The sequence below is a fragment of the Hyla sarda genome, chromosome 10, assembly GCF_029499605.1.
Source record: "Hyla sarda isolate aHylSar1 chromosome 10, aHylSar1.hap1, whole genome shotgun sequence".
In the NCBI taxonomy this organism is placed as follows: domain Eukaryota; kingdom Metazoa; phylum Chordata; class Amphibia; order Anura; family Hylidae; genus Hyla; species Hyla sarda.
In genome coordinates, this window is record NC_079198.1 from 11,881,197 (window position 1) to 11,905,687 (window position 24,491).

The 24,491-nt window shown below is 45.3% G+C and overlaps 1 protein-coding gene across 1 annotated transcript; it reads left to right on the forward strand.

The window, feature by feature from the left end:
• The first annotated feature begins 2,389 nt into the window (after positions 1-2,389).
• Positions 2,390-12,769, forward strand: LOC130294306 (chemerin-like receptor 1). The gene is made up of 4 exons (XM_056543921.1): positions 2,390-2,537; positions 5,514-6,037; positions 8,742-8,772; positions 11,706-12,769. The coding sequence occupies exons 1-4, from the start codon at positions 2,390-2,392 to the stop codon at positions 12,260-12,262; spliced, it is 1,260 nt and encodes a 419-aa protein (XP_056399896.1). The 3' UTR covers positions 12,263-12,769.
• The last annotated feature ends 11,722 nt before the right edge of the window (positions 12,770-24,491 follow it).

Genomic DNA, 24,491 nt, shown 5'->3' on the forward strand with positions numbered 1-24,491 from the left:
ATAGTTGGTTGTTCGGGACCAAGCAGAACTTTGGATCAGAGTGTAACATATAATTCAATGCCCCACTGCTGCCTTTCCATCGATACGACACCGCTAGCACGTCTTCACTCCTCCATAGGCAAGCCACCCCCCTGCAATTGTTGATGAGAATGACTCTGATCAGTGAACATTTCATTTGTAAGTCACTGCATAAAACCGTAGTGTAATCTACATAAGAAACATTAAAAAAAAATTCTGCTCTCAACTCTGGAGCAAAAAAGAGCTAGCTACAGCTCTGTCTGTAATGTACATCATGTAACAACTTATCTGATCGCTGTTATAAGAGCCTTGCAGTTTGCAGACTTTGTTTAAAGATGTTTTATAATTTATGAAAAGTGACTTGTAAATTTTTAAATAATATTTAATATAATTTTAATACATTATTGCTATACAAAATCCAGGTAAGAAGTCCAGAATGGAAGGTAACTCTTGTCACTACATTCTCATGGCATAAAGGACATTTCCAAAAGAATCTGCATGTCATACTGGATAACAGTATTATTTCACTAACCCAGCACACACCCTATGTGTGTTACAGCAAAGTGTTCTACACCCCTATTGAGGCTCCCTGTAGCCCGGAAATAGACATTTTTAATAGCGATTCGCCACAAATTAATTCAGATCGAATTGATATTTACATAATTGCAATGGAAGGGGAAACAATACACTCACCGGACGCATCAATATGAACCAATGTAAATGCCATAACCGCGCTAGTGCAGTGTAGTGCTAATACAGTGTCTAGGCATGGGAAAACATGTCAGACAATCGGGAATCCCGAATCGCTGCAACAGCCAATCAATTCATTAGTTTCCTTGTATTCATAGTAACGTTCAGTTATTACAGCTTCTCTTCTATCATACAGGATAATATTGTTACAATGTAACTAGTGACCATGTTTAATGTTAGGTGTAGATATAGCAGAGCTGAACTTGTCATTTTAAGTTTTGAGAAGATAATGCAGTAGGTTTTAACTGCAGTCCTATGTAAGACTGCAGATGTCCTAACACACACTGGGATTTATTATTATTATTCAAATTATTATCATTATTATCATATTTTTTATTTTTTTTGCCATGCTTTGACTGGTTTTCCAGCCTGACAGTCTGAATTGCTTTTTTTTTTTTTTTTTGCACAATTTTATTTATACTTAATTTATTTATTCATTTATTTGCTTATTTTTTTTATTTAGTTATTTTTGCAGTGTGCACTCACTTTTTTTGTACATTTTTAAAACATTTTTAGCACTCAGACTGGGTGAGGCTAGTGAGCCCAGATAGAATCGTTTCATTTATCATCTGCATAACAAAAAAAAAATAAAAAAAACATTTTGTGCAAAAAAAATAAAAAAAATGCAATAGGTTTTACCTGCAGTCTAATGTAAGACTGAAGTTGTTGTAACACACAATGGGAATTTATCATGGGTTTTGCACATCTATATTTTTGCTATGCATTGAGAAGTTTTCTAGCCTGGCAGTCTGGATTGTTTTTGCTCAATCATATTTGTGTTTTATTTCTTTATTTACTTATTTATTTCTTTATTTATTTGCCTGTATATTCATTTTTGCAATTTGCGCTCAAGATATAATTTTTTTTTAGTTTATTTATGTTAAATTTATTTATTTATGTATTTATTTATTGATCATGTATTTATTTATTCATGTATTTATTTATTTATTGATCATGTGTTTATGTTTTATTTATTTATGTATTTATTTCTTTATGTATTTATTTTTTGATCATGTATTTATGTTTAATTTTTTTATGTATTTATTTATTTATGTATTTATTTATTTATTGATCATGTGTTTATGTTTTATTTATTTATGTATTTATTTCTTAATGTATTTATTTATTGATCATGTATTTATGTTTTATATTTTTATTTCTCTATTTATTTCTGTATTTATTTATTGATCATTTATTTGCTTATCTTTTTTTTAGCCCTCACTTCCTTATTTTTTTTGTATTTTTGCACTCAGACTGGGCGTGGCACAGTGTGCGAAGATCGATTTGTTTCATTTGTCATCTGTGTAAAAAAAATCTGTGTAAAAAAAACACTTTTGCGCAAAATAATTGTGAACCACTGCTTAAGTGGTGTGGGATGGGAGAAGTTAATTGATGCCTTACCCCCCCCCCCCCCCCCTCGTCAGTTTTAAAAATCCACCCAATTTTGCATTGTGGCATGCACAATTTCTTAAATTAGACACAGGAAAATGTAAAGAAATATTTGACAATATTCAAACCTTCCCCCTCTAGAGGTGTGTCAAAACACAAACTCAGCTTTGTTGCAAAACTACAACTCCCGGCATGCCCGGACAGCCAACGGCAGTTGTATCCATTCTAGGCAATGCCTGATATATTGTTGCAAACTATCAAAGGGATTTATGTTGCTGCTGATGTGTTTAACCTCACTGTCCAGATCATTGTCCAGATCATTGTCCAGATCATTGTCCAGATCATTGTCCAGACCGGATACAGTCACAAGACAAGGCTCAGTATGTACAGGGTTTGCATCCTATGGCTATGATCACACATTTTCAACCGTCCTTTGTACAAAAAAAATTCAGCCTATAAACAATTTTAAAAAGACCCATAAAAAACACTTTTTCCTATAAAAATAAAGCACACAATGCAAAAAATTATTAAATAATTTTGTACATTGTTTCTGTGTATTTAGCCGGCTTCCTTATTCATATAATTGGCGCACGCCATCATAAATTTGGCACATTGCAAACTATTTTCCTGTGGCAAAGTCTCTCTTTTCAGCTATTTCTAAGTGACTATTTGTGTGCCCAAAACACCCTTTTTGGGAAAAAAATATTCTGGATTACTTGTGAGCCAAAAATGCACCACTTTTACCTTAAAATTACCCCTAAAGTAACATTTTGTAAGGTATTTAGGTTTTTCAGGGAAAATATAAGTTTTCTGTTTTTTTTTCTTTTTTGTTTTTGCGCACACATTTTTGTGTAAAAAGTTTATTACAAAAATGTCTTTTATTTTCCCCCATTGTATTAATAGCCACTATTTTAGAAAAGTAATTAGTTTTTTTCGAGCAAAAGGTGACTACATTTAGAAAAAACAAGAGCATAACCCTTTTTTTTTCTATTTACAAAAGAAGATGAGACAAAAAAAAATAATAAAAATAGCGCAGACATGGCTTGTCTATAAACCAAGAGGGTTTTCAATCGCAGACCACAAATTAGAAGTTGATAATATTAAAAGAAAATAAATAAATAAAAATAAACCCCAAAAACATCAATAATTTTAAGAACTTTTTATTTATACAGAGATTAAATATTATTAATAATGTAAAAATGTTTTTAGGTTCTGTTCACACTTAGGTTCTATTGGTATTTCTATATACTTTTTGATGGGACAAAAAAAGCAGCATTATTAAAAGGAAAACCCACATGGACCCAATTAAAGTCAATACGTTCCATGTTGTAATCGTTCACTAGTGGGAACAGAACCTAAATTACGTACTGACAGCGGATTTTTTCTTATTTGTTATATATATATATATTTTTTTTTAATATTAAAATATTATAGTATGTTATAAATATAAATATTGTAACTATAAATATAAAAATACTAATATAAATATAAAAATAATTATAAAAAAATAAATATATATATATATATAATGGAAATAAATACAACGAAACCATTCTGCATTCATATGAAGAACCAGCCTCACATACCGTAGCAGAGTCTTGCGCACTTTGTGTAATATTACGACAAAGCACAAAGCTGAGTTGCAAAAGAAGGTCCCTAAGACAATATTAGCGTTAGACTCGCAAAAACAAAGAATTTGATGATTTATTACAACAGGTTCCCTAGTAGGAAACTGACACATTTCCCCATAAACCACAAAAGATGTGTTATTGTTTTTTTTTTTTTTGTTCCATCCACATCCTTTTTCCATCCATCCCCTAAGGTCAGGACTTTAATACAGTGCTCAGTTGATAAAGTCCATTAAATGCTGCCATCTAGAGGCACTTCTACTGCACTGCAATGTCTTGCATAACTTTGTAGCAAATCAATTAAAGGGCTTATCCAGGAAAAAAACTTTCTTTTATATATCAACTGGCTCCAGAAAGTTAAACAGATTTGTAAATTACTTCTATTAAAAAATCTTAATCCTTTCAGTTCTTATGATCTGCTGAAGTTGAGTTGTTCTTTTCTGTCTAAGTGCTCTCTGATGACACGTGACTCGGGAACCGCCCAGTTTAGAAGCAAATCCCCATAGCAAACCTAATCTATTGCAGTTCCCGAGACAGACAGATAGAGATGTCAGCAGAGAGGACTGTTGCCAGACAGAAAACAACAACTCAACTTCTTAAGCTTATAATTATTGCAAGGATTAAGATTTTTTAATAGAAGTAATTTACAAATCTGTTTAACTTTCTGGAGCCAGTTGATACATATAAAAAAAAGTTTTTTCCTTTAAATTCATATGCACTGAGTTCTAGTGCCCGGATGGTGACAGAAAAAAAATATTACATCCTTTTTAAGAACTGCTCAAAGGGGTGTACAGGCCCCTCTTTAAAAGCTTGGTAGATTTTTATCTAGCACACTTCAAAGTGTTGCTGCCATTTAAAGGGCTACTCCACTGCCCCATCGTTCAGAACATTTTGTTCTCAACGCTGGGTGCGGGCTGCGGGGGGTCGTGATTTCGTGATGCCACGGCCACGACGCTTGTGATGTCACATCTTCTCAATACAAGTATAGACTTGCATTGAAGAGGCATGACCGTGACATCCTGACCCCCGCAAATTTTTGCACCAAAAAAAAAGGCATGTGCCAAAATTAAAAGATTTTCTCCCCGAGAATACTGAAGAAGAGCACATAATAAATTCTCCCCATGTTCCCTCTAAAACCCCATAGTATTTTTCTCAGATTTTGTGGGACCAAAACACACGTCAGATCAACATGTCCAACATTTAAAGGTGTACGCTTCTGCCCCAGCGTTCGGAACATTTTGTTCTCAATGCTGGGCAGAAGAGAACACCTTTAAATGTTGGACATGTTGATCAAACGTGTTTTTGGTCCCACAAAATACTATGGGGTTTTAGAGGGAACATGGGGAGAATTTATTATGTGTCAGTTCTCTTGGGGAGAAAATCGTTTAATTTTGGCACATGCCTTTTTTTTTTTTGGTGCAAAAATTTGCAACAATTTTTACACCAATTTCCCAAAAATAGGAGTCACTTGGTGGGAGGGAAGGGCTTCCATCACCCAATAGATTTAACATTTACATCAGAAATAGGTAAAAATTTTATCAAAAAGTGACTCTAGGTTTTACCTGGCATAAAGGTTAGTTTCAAGCTAAGGGTGTGTGGACGGCCAATAATGGAAGCGTGCTCTTCCTAAACCAAAAATAAATTACCATATTACCTGTCTGACACTAGATTTAACCTAACCCAAGTTTTTGAATTATTTGTAAATTTTTTTTTTTTTTGCATTTACAGTTTTTGTTCCACCATCCACCACTGAAGTCATGGAGAACATCACAGCATCGTATCCAACCTTCTATAGCATTTCCGATCCAACCTCCAATGTCACTTCCAATCCAACCACCAATGTCACTGACTATGATTATTATGACTATGATTACTATGTAAAATCCCCTATGGATTACTTCACTTTGGTGGTCTATTCCTTGGCTTTTCTACTAGGGACTACTGGGAACGGCCTGGTCCTCTGGTTCACTATCTTCAAGATGAAAAAGACGGTCAACGTCATTTGGTTCCTTAATTTATCTATAGCTGACTTCACTTTCACCTTGTTCCTCCCCTTAAGCATCATTTACTTGGCCACTGACCTCAACTGGGTCTTCGGGACCTTCATGTGTAAGCTGAACAGTACGGTAGCTTTCATAAATCTGTTTGCAAGCGTCTTCCTGCTCGCCGTCATCAGTATAGATCGTTGTATCTCCGTCATCTTCCCGGTTTGGTGTCAAAATCACCGAACACCAAGACTTGCTTCCTTCGTTGTCTCATGTGTTTGGATCCTGGCTATTATACTTAGTGTTACGCCGAGCGCTCCGGGTCCCCGCTCCTCCCCGGAGCGCTCGCTACACTCCTCTCACTGCAGCGCTCCGGTCGGTTCCACGGACCCGGGGCGCTGCGATACCGCCTCTGGCCGGGATGCGATTCGCGATGCGGGTAGCGCCCGCTCGCGATGCGCACCCCGGCTCCCGTACCTGACTCGCTCTCCGTCAGTTCTGTCCCGGCGCGCGCGGCCCCGCTCCCTAGGGCGCGCGCGCGCCGGGTCTTTGCGATTTAAAGGGCCACTGCGCCGCTGATTGGCGCAGTGGTTCCAATTAGTCTTTACACCTGTGCACTTCCCTATATCACCTCACTTCCCCTTCACTCCCTCGCCGGATCTTGTTGCCTTAGTGCCAGTGAAAGCGTTTCCTTGTGTGTTCCTAGCCTGTGTTCCAGACCTCCTGCCGTTGCCCCTGACTACGATCCTTGCTGCCTGCCCCGACCTTCTGCTACGTCCGACCTTGCTTCTGTCTACTCCCTTGTACCGCGCCTATCTTCAGCAGCCAGAGAGGTTGAGCCGTTGCTAGGGGATACGACCTGGTCACTACCGCCGCAGCAAGACCATCCCGCTTTGCGGCGGGCTCTGGTGAAAACCAGTAGTGACTTAGAACCGATCCTCTAGCACGGTCCACGCCAATCCCTCTCTGGCACAGAGGATCCACTACCTGCCAGCCGGCATCGTGACAGTAGATCCGGCCATGGATCCCGCTGAAGTTCCTCTGCCAGTTGTCGCTGACCTCACCACGGTGGTCGCCCAGCAGTCACAACAGATAGCGCAACAAGGCCAACAGCTGTCTCAACTGACTGTTATGCTACAACAGTTACTACCACAGCTCCAGCAATCATCTCCTCCGCCAGCTCCTGCACCGCCTCCGCAGCGAGTGGCCGCTTCTGGACTACGACTATCCTTGCCGGATAAATTTGATGGGGACTCTAAGTTGTGCCGTGGCTTCCTTTCCCAATGTTCATTACACTTGGAGATGATGTCGGACCAGTTCCCCACTGAAAGGTCTAAGGTGGCTTTCGTAGTCAGCCTGCTGTCTGGAAAAGCCCTGGCTTGGGCCACACCACTCTGGGACCGCAATGACCCCGTCACTGCCTCTGTACACTCCTTCTTCTCGGAAATTCGAAGTGTCTTTGAGGAACCTGCCCGAGCCTCTTCTGCTGAGACTGCCCTGTTGAACCTGGTCCAGGGTAATTCTTCCGTTGGCGAGTATGCCGTACAATTCCGTACTCTTGCTTCTGAATTATCCTGGAACAATGAGGCCCTCTGCGCGACCTTTAAAAAAGGCCTATCCAGCAACATTAAAGATGTTCTGGCCGCACGAGAAATGCCTGCTAATCTTCATGAACTTATTCACCTAGCCACTCGCATTGACATGCGTTTTTCCGAAAGGCGTCAGGAGCTCCGCCAAGATATGGACTCTGTTCGCACGAGGCGTTTCTTCTCCTCGGCTCCTCTCTCCTCTGGTTCCCTGCAATCTGTTCCTGTGCCTCCCGCCGTGGAGGCTATGCAGGTCGACCGGTCTCGCCTGACATCTCAAGAGAGGACACGACGCCGCATGGAGAACCTCTGCCTGTACTGTGCTAGTACCGAACACTTCCTGAGGGATTGTCCTATCCGCCCTCCCCGCCTGGAAAGACGTACGCTGACTCCGCACAAAGGTGAGACAATCCTTGATGTCCACTCTGCTTCTCCACGTCTTACTGTGCCTGTGCGGATGTCTGCCTCTGCCTTCTCCTTCTCTTCTGTGGCCTTCTTGGACTCTGGATCTGCAGGAAATTTTATTTTGGCCTCTCTCGTCAACAGGTTCAACATCCCAGTGACCAGTCTCTCCAGACCCCTTTACATCAATTGTATAAACAATGAAAGATTGGACTGTTCCATACGTTTCCGCACGGAGCCCCTTCTAATGAGCATCGGATCTCATCACGAGAGGATTGAACTTTTGGTCCTCCCCAATTGCACCTCGGAAATTCTCCTTGGACTTCCCTGGCTTCAACTTCATTCCCCAACCCTGGATTGGTCCACTGGGGAGATCAAGAGTTGGGGGCCCTCTTGTTCCAAGGACTGTCTAAAACCGGTTCCCAGTAACCCTTGCCGTGACTCTGTGCTTTCTCCAGTAACCGGTCTCCCTAAGGCCTATATGGACTTCGCGGATGTTTTCTGCAAAAAACAAGCGGAGACTCTACCTCCTCACAGGCCTTATGATTGTCCTATCGACCTCCTCCCGGGCACTACTCCACCCCGGGGCAGAATTTATCCTCTCTCTGCCCCAGAGACTCTTGCCATGTCTGAATACGTCCAGGAGAATCTAAAAAAGGGCTTTATCCGTAAATCCTCCTCTCCTGCCGGAGCCGGATTTTTCTTTGTGTCCAAAAAAGATGGCTCTCTACGTCCTTGCATTGACTACCGCGGACTTAATAAAATCACGGTTAAGAACCGCTACCCCTTACCCCTCATCTCTGAACTCTTTGATCGCCTCCAAGGTGCCCACATCTTTACTAAATTGGACTTAAGAGGCGCCTATAACCTCATCCGCATCAGAGAGGGGGATGAGTGGAAAACAGCATTTAACACCAGAGATGGACACTTTGAGTATCTGGTCATGCCCTTTGGCCTGTGCAACGCCCCTGCTGTCTTCCAAGACTTTGTTAATGAAATTTTTCGTGATCTGTTATACTCCTGTGTTGTTGTATATCTTGATGATATCCTAATTTTTTCGGCCAATCTAGAAGAACACCGCCAGCATGTCCGTATGGTTCTTCAGAGACTTCGTGACAATCAACTCTATGCTAAAATTGAGAAATGTCTGTTTGAATGCCAATCTCTTCCTTTTCTAGGATACTTGGTCTCTGGCCAGGGACTACAAATGGACCCAGATAAACTCTCTGCCGTCTTAGATTGGCCACGCCCCTCCGGACTCCGTGCCATCCAACGTTTTTTGGGGTTCGCCAATTATTACAGGCAATTTATTCCACATTTTTCTACCATTGTGGCTCCTATTGTGGCTTTAACCAAAAAAAATGCCGATCCCAAGTCTTGGCCTCCTCAAGCGGAAGACGCCTTTAAACGACTCAAGTCTGCCTTCTCTTCGGCTCCCGTGCTCTCCAGACCTGACCCATCTAAACCCTTCCTATTGGAGGTTGATGCCTCCTCAGTGGGAGCTGGAGCTGTCCTTCTGCAAAAAAACTCTTCCGGGCATGCTGTTACTTGTGGTTTTTTTTCTAGGACCTTCTCTCCGGCGGAGAGGAACTACTCCATCGGGGATCGAGAGCTTCTAGCCATTAAATTAGCACTTGAGGAATGGAGGCATCTGCTGGAGGGATCAAGATTCCCAATTATTATTTACACCGATCACAAGAACCTCTCCTACCTCCAGTCTGCCCAACGGCTGAATCCTCGTCAGGCCAGGTGGTCTCTGTTCTTTGCCCGATTTAATTTTGAAATTCACTTTCGGCCTGCTGATAAGAACATTAGGGCCGATGCTCTCTCTCGTTCCTCAGATGCTTCTGAAATTGAACTCTCACCTCAACACATCATTCCTCCTGACTGCCTGATTTCCACTTCTCTAGCCTCCATCAGGCAAACTCCTCCAGGAAAGACCTTTGTTTCTCCACGCCAACGCCTCGGAATCCTCAAATGGGGTCACTCCTCCCATCTCGCAGGTCATGCGGGCATCAAGAAATCTGTGCAACTCATCTCTCGCTTCTATTGGTGGCCGACTCTAGAGACTGATGTGGTGGACTTTGTGCGAGCCTGCACTATCTGTGCCCGGGATAAGACTCCTCGCCAGAAGCCCGCTGGTTTTCTTCTTCCTCTGCCTGTCCCCGAACAACCTTGGTCTCTGATTGGTATGGATTTTATTACTGACTTACCCCCATCCCATGGCAACACTGTTATTTGGGTGGTCGTTGATCGATTTTCCAAAATGGCACATTTCATCCCTCTTCCTGGTCTTCCTTCAGCGCCTCAGTTGGCTAAACAATTTTTTGTACACATTTTTCGTCTTCACGGGTTGCCTACGCAGATCGTCTCGGATAGAGGCGTCCAATTTGTGTCTAAATTCTGGAGGGCTCTCTGTAAACAACTCAAGATTAAATTAAATTTTTCTTCTGCATACCATCCTCAATCCAATGGACAAGTAGAAAGAATTAACCAGATCTTGGGTGACTATTTACGACATTTTGTTTCCTCCCGCCAGGATGACTGGGCAGATCTTCTACCTTGGGCCGAATTCTCGTATAATTTCAGAATCTCTGAATCTTCCTCCAAATCCCCGTTTTTCGTGGTGTACGGCCGTCACCCTCTTCCCCCCCTCCCTACCTCCTTGCCCTCTGGTCTGCCCGCTGTGGATGAAATTTCTCGTGATCTTTCCATCATATGGAGAGAGACCCAAAATTCTCTCTTACAGGCTTCTTCACGCATGAAGAGATTCGCGGATAAGAAAAGAAGAGCTCCTCCCATTTTTTCCCCTGGAGACAAGGTATGGCTCTCCGCCAAATATGTCCGCTTCCGTGTCCCTAGCTATAAGTTGGGACCACGCTATCTTGGTCCTTTCAAGATTTTGCGCCAGATTAATCCTGTCTCTTACAAACTTCTTCTTCCTCCTTCTCTTCGTATTCCTAATGCCTTTCATGTTTCTCTTCTTAAACCACTTATCATTAACCGTTTCTCTCCCAAATCTGTTCCCCCCACTCCTGTCTCCGGCTCCTCGGACGTCTTCTCCGTCAAGGAAATTTTGGCATCTAAAAAGGTCAGAGGGAAAACCTTCTTTTTAGTGGATTGGGAGGGTTGTGGTCCAGAAGAGAGGTCCTGGGAACCTGAGGACAATATCCTGGACAAAAGTCTGGTCCTCAGGTTCTCAGGCTCCAAGAAGAGGGGGAGACCCAAGGGGGGGGGTACTGTTACGCCGAGCGCTCCGGGTCCCCGCTCCTCCCCGGAGCGCTCGCTACACTCCTCTCACTGCAGCGCTCCGGTCGGTTCCACGGACCCGGGGCGCTGCGATACCGCCTCTGGCCGGGATGCGATTCGCGATGCGGGTAGCGCCCGCTCGCGATGCGCACCCCGGCTCCCGTACCTGACTCGCTCTCCGTCAGTTCTGTCCCGGCGCGCGCGGCCCCGCTCCCTAGGGCGCGCGCGCGCCGGGTCTTTGCGATTTAAAGGGCCACTGCGCCGCTGATTGGCGCAGTGGTTCCAATTAGTCTTTACACCTGTGCACTTCCCTATATCACCTCACTTCCCCTTCACTCCCTCGCCGGATCTTGTTGCCTTAGTGCCAGTGAAAGCGTTTCCTTGTGTGTTCCTAGCCTGTGTTCCAGACCTCCTGCCGTTGCCCCTGACTACGATCCTTGCTGCCTGCCCCGACCTTCTGCTACGTCCGACCTTGCTTCTGTCTACTCCCTTGTACCGCGCCTATCTTCAGCAGCCAGAGAGGTTGAGCCGTTGCTAGGGGATACGACCTGGTCACTACCGCCGCAGCAAGACCATCCCGCTTTGCGGCGGGCTCTGGTGAAAACCAGTAGTGACTTAGAACCGATCCTCTAGCACGGTCCACGCCAATCCCTCTCTGGCACAGAGGATCCACTACCTGCCAGCCGGCATCGTGACACTTAGCTTACCATACTTTATATTTCGAGACACCACTGAATATAATAAAAGCTATCATTGCTATAACAACTTTGCACTTGGAGACTCAGAAGATATTGGTATATCCCGGCACAAGGGGACAATCATATACCGATTCATTATGGGATTTTTAATTCCTTTCACCGTCATTATCACGTGTTATACTGTGATTGGCATGCGTATCCATCAAAAACACATGACCACCTCCACCAAGCCCTTCAAAGTCATACTGGCTGTGATAGTTTCTTTCTTCATCTGTTGGGTTCCTTATCATATCTTCTCCTTCTTGGAATTGTTTGCACTCTACCGGAGGGACGGCTACCTGGTTCAAGAAGTTCGTCTTGGGATTCCTCTTACCTCCAGCCTGGCATTCATGAACAGCTGTGTCAATCCTTTTCTCTATGTTTTTATTGGCCGGGACTTTAAGGAAAAATTCTGGCGGTCCATGCACTCCATATTTGAGAGAGCTTTCAACGAGGATTCAGAGAATAAAGACCTCAAGAGCAAGACCAAGTCTACATCTGACTCCCAACTGTTCTAGTTCAAAGTCACCTTCACATCTAAACTTCATTTTGGACTGAATGGCTTAAAAAGACAATCCATGACTATTACTGTGCCTGGTCTGTAAAGGATTAGTAATTTGGTGTTTGGTCCTGTATTCCTGGTTAAAGGCCCCCATCATATTGTCAAAAAGTGTGAGACACTTTCTAACTGGAAAAATCAAACTTTGAGATATCTTTTAATTCCTACCACTTTAACGCACATACAGATGGGATCATGGACAAGTTGCCCTAATAAAAAACAAAGCACACGGAGCGCTCCCTGTGTGGAATCAACAATGGAAATACACTGGGTGGAGATCTCTTCAGAACTCGCTCACCTGGCTGTGTTGTGCTGGAGAGGCACAACACTCACAAACGTGTGTGAAGATGATACCGATTGCAGCGGCTTCCCACGCTGGCTAGCAAGCGTGAAGACAGTGAAGAGCGGAGATACACACAGGAAAGTGGAAGCTGAGGTCGCGCTGTCGAGGAAGGAAGGTAGGTCCAGGACTATAGTAGCAATTACTTTTATTCATGTAACATGAGCATGCAACACGTTTCAAAACCAATCCGTTTTTTTTCATCAGGCATCTGCCTGATGAAAAAAACGGATTGGTTTTGAAACGCGTTGCGTGCTCATGTTACATGAAAAAAAGTAATTGCTACTATAGTCCTTGACCTACCTTCCTTCCTCGACAGCGCAACTTCAAGTTGCCCTGATGGTTGGCCTGAGGTTAGATAGGTCTTCGGAGAATAAGTTGCTCACCGGTTGTCCCCCAGCTGTGACATCACGTGATCATGTGCAATTGGTAGAGAAATTAGCAGTAAGTGTTCAATTCCCATAAAGCGCCACCACAGGAGAAACGAGGTTGCACACATTCCCTGTTGATATTAGTGCATGTATGGCTGTGCATGAAGAGTCCTCCAGAGTAACAGACACTGTAGCTGCTTAGTACTCCGGCTGACTGATGAGAGTCTTAAATGGGGGGGGGGGGGGGGGACTGTGGAACTTCTGGATTGGCTTTGAAGGTTCCCATACATGTCATTACTGGAAGAAACCTTTTGTACTACTTGAAGGGAACCTGTCACCTCATCACTTTCATGCTACCTTAAATATGAGTTATCAGGGAGGTCCCAGTTGGCTACTTCCCACCCTACTGGCCTCAAAAGAAAGATCTGTCCCTGTTTCAGGATAGGCCACCGAAGACCATCCAAGGACTCATGGTTTAGGTAGCATGGAAGTGATGATAGGTTCCCTTTAAAATATTAGAAATTAGTTTGGTTCTTTCAAGGAGGGATTACCCCCATATCAATTGAGGTTGAAGGGTACCTGTCATCAGACTTTACCATATATATCGCATGGCAATGCTTTATATATGGTATAATCCTCTTCCTCACCATCCCCAGGGGACGTTCCTGCCAGTAGAGATGATTAGGATATGCAGTTTGACAGTGTCCCCCTCCAGCCCCGTAAATAGTCCCCTAGACGGGGAGCTATACTCACCTTACTGCCCCTGCTGTAATCATCCCCCTACATCAATTATGCTGAGGGTGTGTGATTAAAGTTGGAGCAGCAGGACTTGATGAGTATAGCTCCCCGTCTAGGAGACCATTTACGGGGCTGGAGGAGCAAACTTTCAAAAATAATATTCTCACCATCCCTGCAGGCAGGAATGTCCCCTAGGGAGGGTGAGGAAGAAGTATTTACCATATATAACACATCGCCATGCTATATACGTTGTAAAGTCTCGTCACAGGTTCCCTTAAATAGACCAAGTGGCTCGAATGGTTCCAGCTGTTGTGACCCCCAAGTTATCAGCTGCAATCGGTAGAGGAACCTAGCCGAAAAATATTTAATTCCCCTGCAGCGCCATCGTTCCTATTGAAATAGGCGCATGAAAGGATGTGCTGGGTCCTCCAGAAACAAACACTGTCCATAGCTGATCATTGCTCTGGTTACCTGGTGATGGTCCTAAATGGTGATGTCCCTTCAATCAGCTTTAGGTAAGTAGGGATAGGTAGAGGGTCAATGGCTATGTTTTCATATTATGCCATGACCACAAATACATATTTTACTCAGGTCAAAAAGGCTTAAAGGGCATCACGATGGGCTTGGGCGTGATGTCACAACCACTGCCGCAGGAACCCACTGTTTGTTTATAACACCGGGTGCTGCGGGAGATCGCGAGAGGTCTCAGCGGCGGGAACCCCACAATCAGACATCTTATCCCCTATCTTTCGGATAGAGGATAAGATGTCTAGCAGCGGAGTACCTCTTTAATTGAAATGTATGCAATTTTTCTTAAACTTAGAAAGACACAAATGCTAAAACTTTGGTTGATATACGTTTGATAGAACTTGTGTTATTTTTTAATTATAGATTTTTTTTTATTACAGTTTACAAAAGGTGTTTACAGGGACACTATTACTTTAAAGGAAATATTGTAAATATTTGTGTTGTATGACCTAGCTCAGAAATGTGTATCAATATAAATAAACTTTTTTTTGTGATAATTTAGTTCTGCCTTTTGTTATCCTCACTACAACTGCAAGAAAACTTTGAAAACAACCAAAAAAAATTTTTTTATTGGGTGTACACGGGGCAATTTTATAAGGGTCGTAGAGACACCCAAACTGTTAGCTATTGTGATAGGAAACCAAAAGGCATAAGTGATAAAAGCCGGAACATTGTCCAAACATTGGTACCGCCGGCATGTTGCCAAGAAGAATGGGGGGCTGTCATCCATTTTAATGCTCAGTGTAGGCCCCAGAGGTTAACCCCCTGTCACCAAGCAACAGTGAAAGAAAGGGGCCCACATGCTATAGTCCATATGAGATGGCGGCCATGAGCAGAGTCTAGGTAAGAGAAAGGGGCCCTGAGCAGAATCTATTTAAGAAATAAATGGGGGTCGTAATGTCAATCTATGTGAAAGAAGAGCCATGGGCAGAGTCTATGGGGGGAGATTTATCAAAACCTGTCCAGAGGAAAAGTTGCTGCCTTGCCCATAGCAACCAATCAGATCTCTACTTTCATTTTCCAGAGGCCTTTTCAGAAATGAAAGAAACAATCTGATTGGTTGCTATGGGCAACTCAGTAACTTTTCCTCCGGACAGGTTTTGATAAATCTCCCCCATATGTGATAGGGAGCCATGAGTGAAGTGTCTATGTAAGGCTATGTTCACATCAATCTAGCCCACATTTCTGTGGTATATGTCGACGGCCTAGGAGAATGGGATGCTGCCATAAACCACCGCAGGACGCCGCCACCTAGTTGTTTGAATGTGTCAAACCCAATGTACATGTGAATAGAAAAAGAAAACAACGGTGCGCGCCTAGTGTAGAGGTAAGCGGGTGCCCCCAATGGGTGTGTAGTCTGCTTACCAGAGTTTGTTGTGTTGTGGGCACAACACCGTGATGTGCATATAGGATCGTGACAAGGTTGGAGGTCAGCTGGCCGCGGTGTCCTTCTCAAGTGGCTCAATGTCACTTCGGTATTGGGTAGACATAAGGTGGATAGGATCCATGAAAAACAGGACTTTTTCGAAAAAATGACAGTCCAGACCACAAGGCATGTTACTGTAGGTTGGGCTTGGGGCCTCCAGATGTGCTGGACTCTGGCTCTGGAGCTAGAGTCCAGCACATCTGGAGGCCCCAAGCCCAACCTACAGTAACATGCCTTGTGGTCTGGACTGTCATTTTTTCGAAAAAGTCCTGTTTTTCATGGATCCTATCCACCTGATGTAAACCCAATGTAAATGGCATATTTGCAAATATATATATACATATTTTTTTAGTGGGACTTAAAAGCGTGGCTGACTACGACTATGCTTTTGAGTCCCACAAAAAAAAAAAAAGAGAATAAACTTGCAAAATACTTGTACCAAAATGTATTCCTTCTAGAATATGTCTGGCACATTTTATTGAATGGGTCCGGTGGGCTCCCGCTGTGATATACGCATTCCATTCTTCTAGGCTGCCGATGTATATCACACTGGATAGGTGTGGTAACCTAGCCTTAGAAGGGGGGGGGGGCATAAACAGAGTATATGTGACAGGGGGGCCATCAGCTGAGTCTATATGAGAGGGCTACCATGAGAGGAGTCTATGGAAGAGATGGGGTCATGAGTTTATGTGAGAGAGGGGACCATGAGCAGGAGTCTATATAATGGAGAGCTTTGTATTAAAGGGGTACTCTGCTGCTCAGCGTTCTGAACAAACTGTTCCGAATGCTGGAGCCGGTGTCGGGAGCTCATGACGTCATAGTCCCGTCCCCTCCTGATGTCACGCCCTGCCCCCTCAATGCAAGTCTATGGGAGGGGGTGTGATGGCTGTCATGCCCCCTCCCATAGACTTGCATTGAGGGGGTGGGCATTATATCAAGAGGGGGCGGGGCCACGAGCTCCCGGCACCAGCTCCAGCATTCGGACCAGTTTCTTCCAAACGCTGAGCAGCGGAGTACCCCTTTAAAAGGGGTCGGGGAGGCTTCTGGTCTGATTTGGGGTCTGAATTTAATTTGTGCTTTGTTTGTTAGTTTCTACCCAATGTTATCTCTATCCCTGTCCTCATTTATAACCCAAATATGGGCAGCAGTGGGCACAGTAGAACATTGGCAGTAGAAGCAGTCCAGCAATATAAAGGATGGGGGTTGTGCTACTAAAAAGGTGGGGGATGGGTTACAGAAGTGAGGGGCCAAAGATGTTTTAAAGGGGTACTCTGCTGATAGACATCTTATCGCCTATTCAAAGGATGCTGCCCCCCCACAATCTCCCACAGCATTATAAACAAGCGCCAGATTCCTGCGGTATTGAGTGTGACATCATGGCCACGCCCCCTCCATTCATGTCTATGGGAGGGGGCGTATAGACCTGAATGGAGGGGGCGTTAAGTGACGTCACAAGGGGGCGCGGCCGTGACATCACGATCACGGCCCCCTGGCTCCAAGCGTTCTGAACATTTTGTGGAGCACCGGAGTACCCCATTAAGTCTGTGGTAGAAGTCATCCTATCAGTATGCCTATACTGAGTAAACATAGAAAGAAAGAAAGAAAATGAAGTCCAAAATGATGACAAACATAAAAGGGGGTACTCCGCCCCAGGAAATCTTATAAGATGTAAGATGGGGACCCCCGGGATCTTGGCTGCAGCACCCCGTTATCATTACTGCACAGAGCAAGCTCGCTCTGTGCGTAATGACGGGTGATACAGGGGCCGGAGCATCGTGATGTCACGGCTCCGCCCCTTCAATACAAGTCTATGAGAGGGGGCGTGGCGGCCGTCAAGCCCCTTCCCATAGACTTGCATTAAGGGGGCGGACTGTGACATCACGAGGGGACGGAGCCATGATGTCACGATTCTCCAGCCCCTGTATCGCCCATCATTACTCACAGAGCGAGCTTGCTCTGTGCAGTAATGATAACGGGGTGCTGCAGCCGAGATCCCAGGGGTCTCCAGTGGCGGGACCCCCGCGATCTGACATCTTATCCCCTATCCTTTGGGTAGCGGATAAGATGTCCTGGACGGAGTACCCCTTTAACTCCTATCGCACGGCAATTCCTTATAAAACAAAGGATCATAACCCACATAATACAGGATTACAGCCATCTTTACAACACATTGTAGGTATTTCTTAATATATATATATATATATATATATATATATATATATATATATATATATATATATGGCCACTAGAATGTGCAGCCATAAAGATACATGTCATAAGAAGTCGCATTTTAATTGCTAATGAAAAGGTTATATAAAGAAAGAAATAGCTATCATTTGTGTTTTGGAGACATATTTTATTATAAAAAATAAAATAAAAAATTAAAGGAGAAGTCTCGTGGAAAAAACTCATCAACTATCCATAGGAGAGGGGATACGTTTTAGACCGCGGAGGCCCCCTAAAATCTCCAGTATGGAGCCCCGGCGCTCCTCCATAGCGGCACATCACAACCCTCGCCCCAAAGTGGGGTTAACATGCCTCCATCATATATCTCTATGGGAGAGACGTTCAGCTATCTTCAGGTTACCCATAGAGATATATAGAGGGGGCGTGGAGGAGAGCCGGGGATTCATACAGGAATTTTTTTTCCATGAGCCTTCTCCTTTAAAAGGAGATGGGCACAATATGTCTTCACTTAAAGGTCTTGTACTAGTTCTACTCATAATACAACGCCTTGAATTGATCCAAGTCATAACTAAGTTTCAGTGTACAGTATAAGCAATCTAATGGTTGCTTATAATATTCTCCTATGGGGACTGAAAAAGTGTAAATATCATTAAAAATATTTTTTTTTATTCACCGTACACCTATGAATGTATCTATTTTTTGTTATCTTAACCCTTCCAGTACTTTTCAGCTGCTGTATGCTCCAGAGGAAGTTGTGTATTTTTTCCAGCTTTACCACAGTGCTCTCTGCTGACACCTCTGTTCGTGTCAGGAACTGTCCAGAGTAGGAGAAAATCCCTATAGCAAACCTCTCCTGCTCCGGACAGTTCCTGATATGGACAGCGGTGTCAGCAGAAAGCACTGTGGTCAGACTGAAAAGAACTACACAACTTCCTCTGGAGCATACAGCAGTTAGGATTTTTAAATAGAAGTAATTTACAAATCTGAAGATTTGTGTGCCTCCAGCTGTTGCAAAACTACAACTCTCAGAATGCCAGCACACTGCTTGGAAAATTCTGATGTAAGAACCCTGAAAAGAAGTCTGTCACATGCCTTAATATGCTGCAGCGCCCTCATCTGGTGATATTGTCTTACTACATACAATTATGTTTTTGACATCTATGATACATTTTATCTATTTTTTATACATTTTTGATTTAATATCAGCGCTAGGAGCGGAGTATCCCTTTAAGTATATTAGCATAATATCATGGTCTGTGAAGGACATGCTGACATAGCCTTATGATGACCCCATTAATATTTCATATATACGTTTCTTATATAGCAGCTGTCAGGATCCGGACTGGTATGCAGTGAGGACACTGGAGGTGGATCCTCTGTGTCAGTGAGGTGATGGCGTGGGCCGTACCAGGGGAACGGAATCTAAGGGGTTACTGGTTTTCACCAGAGCCCGCCGCAAAGCGGATGGACTTGCAGCGGCAGGTAACCCCCAGGTCGTTCCACCCGATAGCGACTCAACCCCAACTGACAGCTGAGACAGGCGCGGTACACAGGGACAAGGCAAGAGCAAGGTCGGACGTAGCAGAAGGTAAGGGCAGGCAGCAAGAGTCGTAGTCAGGGGCAACAGCAGAGGGTCTGGGTACACAGGCTTGGGAACACACTAAACGCTTTCTCAGGGCACTAAGGCAACAAGATCTGGCAAGGACAGGAAGGTGAAGTGGGTTTTTATATACATGGAGCAGATGGAAGCTAATTAGGGTGATTGGGCCAGGCACCAATTAGCGGTGCGATGGCCCTTTAAATCTGAGAGCCCCGGCGCGCGCGCGCCCTAGAGAGCGGGGCTGAGCGCACCGGGACCCAGCAGGAGATCAGGACAGGTGAGTGGGACGGGATGCGATCCGCGAGCGGGCGCAACAGAGCAGCGTCTCCGGTCAGCGCTGCCGACTGGAGCGCTGCAGGGCAGAAGACGCCGCGAGCGCTCCGGAGGAGGAGCCGGAGCGCTCGGTGTAACAGTATCCCCCCTTTGGTCTCCCCCCTATTGAAGCCCAGGAACCTATGGATGAGCTCCTTGTCAAGGATATTGTCCTCAGGCTCCCAAGACCTCTCTTCTGGACCACAATTCTCCCAGTCAACGAGAATTTTTTTTTTACTTCTGACAACCTTGGAGGCGAGGATTTCTTTTACCGTGAAGACATCAGAGGAGCCAGAGACAGGAGCAGGAAACTTGGGGGAAAAGTGGTTAAGAACGAGAGGTTTGAGAAGGGAAACATGAAAGGAGTTAGGAATACGAAGAGAAGGAGGAAGATGAAGCTTGTAGGAGACAGAGTTGATTTGACTTTTGACTTTAAATGGTCCAAGGTAACGTAGCTTGTAGCTAGTAACACGAAACCGGATATTTTTGACAGAGAGCCACACTTTGTCACCAGGAGCGAAGACCGGAGGAGTTCTTCTCTTCTTATCTGCATGTCTCTTCATACGAGACGAGGCGAGTAGGAGCGACTTTTGAGTCTCCTTCCAGATAACAGAGAAGTCCCGGGTTACTTCATCTAAGGCAGGAACTCCAGAAGAAGTGGGAATGGGTGGGGGGGGGGGGCAGAGGGTGACGGCTGTACACCACAAAGAATGGGGATTTGGCAGAGGATTCCGAATTTTTTAAATTGTACGAGAATTCAGCCCAGGGCAGAAGGTCGACCCAATCATCTTGGCGGGAGGAGACAAAATGTCGCAAGTAGTCACCAAGAATCTGGTTTACTCTCTCTACTTGTCCATTGGATTGGGGGTGATAGGAGGACGAGAAATTTTATTTGATCTTTAATTGGATACAGAGAGCTCTCCAAAATTTCTACACAAATTGAACGCCTCTATCCGAGACGATATGCGTGGGAAGCCCGTGAAGACGAAAAATGGCAGGAAAAAATTGCTTCGCCAACTGTGGCGCAGAAGGAAGGCCTGGAAGCGGAATTAAGTGAGCCATTTTGGAAAAATGATCAACGACCACCCAGATGACGGTATTGCCATGGGATACTGGAAGATCAGTAATGAAATCCATGGCAATTTGGGACCATGGTTGCTCAGGGATGATCAAAGGAAGGAGGAGTCCAGCAGGCTTCTGGCGAGGAGTTTTATCCCGGGCACAAACAGTACAGGCCCGAAAGAAATCAGTAACGTCACCCTCTAGTGTAGGCCACCAATACAGACGGGAAATTAGCTGAATGGGCTTTTTAATGCCAGCATGACCAGCCAGGTGAGAGGAATGCCCCCATTTGAGGATCTTGAGGTGAAGGTGTGGAGGAACAAAAGTCTTTCCAGGGGGTGTTTGCCCCAGTGAGGCTGGAGCAGAGGAGACCAGGCACTCAGGCGGTACGATATGCTGCAGAGGGGCTTCAGATTCGGAGGCATCAGAGGAACGAGAAAGGGCGTCAGCTCTGACATTCTTGTCAGCGGGACGGAAGTGTATCTCGAAGTTAAAGCAGGCAAAAAACAACGACCATCTAGCCTGGCGAGGATTCAGACGCTGAGCGGGCTGGAGGTAAGAGAGATTCTTGTGGCCAGTGTAAATGACAATGAGGTGTTTGGAACCCTCCAAAAGATGTCTCCACTCCTCGAGTGCTAACCTGATGGCCAGAAGTTCACGATCTCCAATAGAGTAATTATTTTCTGTCGGAGAGAAAGTTTTAGAGAAAAAACCACAAGTAATGTTACGTCCGGAAGCGTTTCTTTGAAGAAGTATGGCTCCGGCTCCGACTGAGGAAGCGTCAACTTCCAGGAAGAATGGCTTCAATGGATCAGGTCTGGACAGAACTGGTGCAGAAGTGAAGGCAGTTTTGAGACAATTGAAGGCCTCATCCGCTTGTGGAGGCCACGACTTAGGATTAGCATTCTTCCTGGTCAGAGCCTTAATAGGGGCCACTATGGTGGAGAAGTGGGGAATAAACTGTCGGTAACAGTTGGCAAATCCCAGGAAGCGTTGGATAGCGCGGAGTCCAGAAGGGCGTGGCCAATCCAAAACCGCTGACAGTTTATCTGGGTCCATTTGAAGCCCTTGGCCAGAGACTAGGTAACCTAGGAAAGGAAGACTGTTGCATTCAAAGAGACATTTTTCAAATTTAGCATACAGGTCGTTTTCACGAAGTCTTTGGAGCACTTGACGGACATGACGACGGTGTTCCTCTAGGTTAGAGGAAAAAATCAAGATGTCATCCAAGTAAACCACAACACAGGTATACAATAAGTCCCGAATGATCTCATTAACGAAGTCCTGGAAGACTGCAGGGGTGTTGCAAAGCCCAAAGGGCATAGCTAGATATTCAAAATGTCCATCTCTGGTATTGAAAGCGGTCTTCCACTCATCACCTTTCCGGATGCGAATAAGATTATACGCGCCCCTTAAGTCCAATTTGGTGAAGATACTTGCTCCGCGAAGACGGTCAAAGAGTTCAGAGATCAAGGGCAGGGGATAGCGTTTTTTTATGGTAATTTTATTTAAACCGCGGTAGTCAATACATGGTCGCAAGGATCCATCCTTTTTAGAAACAAAGAAGAACCCCGCTCCAGCAGGGGATGAGGACTTCCGAATAAAACCTCTCTTTAAGTTCTCCTGGATATACTCAGACATGGCTTGAGTCTCTGGGACTGACAGAGGTTAAATCCTGCCATGGGGTGGAGTGGTACCAGGAAGGAGGTCAATGGGACAATCATAAGGTCTATGAGGAGGTAAGGTCTCTGCTTGCTTTTTGCAAAAAACATCTGAAAAGTCCTGGTAAGCCTTGGGAAGGCCCGGTAAAGGTGGAGCCTCAGGGGTTTGACAAGTGGGAGCAGATGTGAGGCATCATTTGGGACAAGAAGGACCCCAACCTTTGATCTCCCCGGTGGTCCAGTCGAGGGTAGGAGCATGACGTTGGAGCCACAGCAGGCCGAGAAGAACTTCAGAGGTGCAGTTAGGCAGAACGAAAAATTCAATTTTTTCATGGTGAAGTCCAATGCTCATGGACAGGGGTTCAGTGCGGTAGCGCACAGTGCAGTCCAATTTTTCTCCGTTAACAGAAGAGATAAAGAGCGGTTTGACGAGACTGGTTACTGGGATACTGAACTTATTAACGAAAGAGGCCAAAATAAAGAAGGCCACTGCTGAGAAGGAGGAGTTGGCGGAAGGAGAAATCCGCACAGGTACAGTCAGACGTGGAGAGGCAGAATTCCCACCAAGAGTCATTTCACCCTTGTGAAGTAGGTGCGTGCGTTTCTCCTGACGCGGAGGGCGGATGGAATAGTCTTTTAGGAAGTGTTCGGTACTAGCACAGTACAGGCACAAATTCTCATTACGGAGGCGAGTCCTCTCTTGTAGGGTCAGGCGGGACCGATCCACTTGCATAGCCTCCTCGGCGGAAGGCACAGGAACAGATTGCAAAGGACGTTAGAAGAGAGGAGCCGGGGAGAGAAACCGCCTGGTGCGAACAAGATCCTTTTCCTGTCAAAGTTCATGGCATCTTTCCGAGAAACGCATGTCTATGCGGGTGACCAAATGGATTAGTTCAGACAGATTTGCAGGAATTTCTCGTGCGGCCAGGACATTTTTGATGTTACTGGATAAGCCTTTCTTGAAGGTCGCGCAGAGGGCCTCATTGTTCCAGGATAGCTCAGAGGCGAGGGTATGGAACTGGATGGCGTATTCGCCCACAGAAGAACTCCCTTGGACGAGGTTCAGCAAAGCAGTCTCGGCTGAGGAGGCCCGGCTGGCTCCTCAAAAACACTACATACTTCTGAGAAGAAGGACTGGAAAGTAGCGGTGGCGGGATCGTTGCGGTCCCAGAGCGGTGTGGCCCATGACAAGGCCTTTCCAGACAGGAGGCTGACCACGAAAGCCACCTTAGACCATTCGGTAGGGAATTGGTCCGACATCATCTCCAGGTGTAGGGAACACTGGGACAGGAATCCACGGCACTGTTTAGAGTCCCCATCAAACTTTGTCCGGTAGAGACAGGCGGAAGCTGGGAGCAGCCACTCACTGCAGAGGAGATGCAGGAGCTGGCGGAGGAGATGATTGCTGTAATTGTGGCAGAAGCTGTTGCAGCATAACGGTCAGTTGAGTCAGCTGCTGTCCTTGTTGCGCGATCTGTTGTGATTGTAGGGTGACCAACGTGGTTAGGTCAGCGACACTAGGCAGCGGTACCTCAGCGGGATCCATGTCTGGATCTACTGTCAGGATCCGGACTGGTATGGTATGGACACTGGAGGTGGATCCTCTGTGTCAGTGTGGTGATGGTGTGGGCCGTACCAGAGGAATGGAATCTAAGGGGTTACTGGTTTTCACCAGAGCCCGCCGCAAAGCGGGATGGACTTGAAGCGGCAGGTAACCCCCAGGTCGTTCCATACGATAGCGACTCAACCCCAACTGACAGCTGAGACAGGCGCAGTACACAGGGACAAGGCAAGAGCAAGGTCGGACGTAGCAGAAGGTCAGGGCAGGCAGCAAGAGTCGTAGTCAGGGGAAACAGCAGAGGGTCTGGGTACACAGGCTTGGGAACACACTAAACGCTTTCTCAGGGCACTAAGGCGACAAGATCCGTCAAGGACAGGAAGGGGAAGTGGGTTTTTATATACA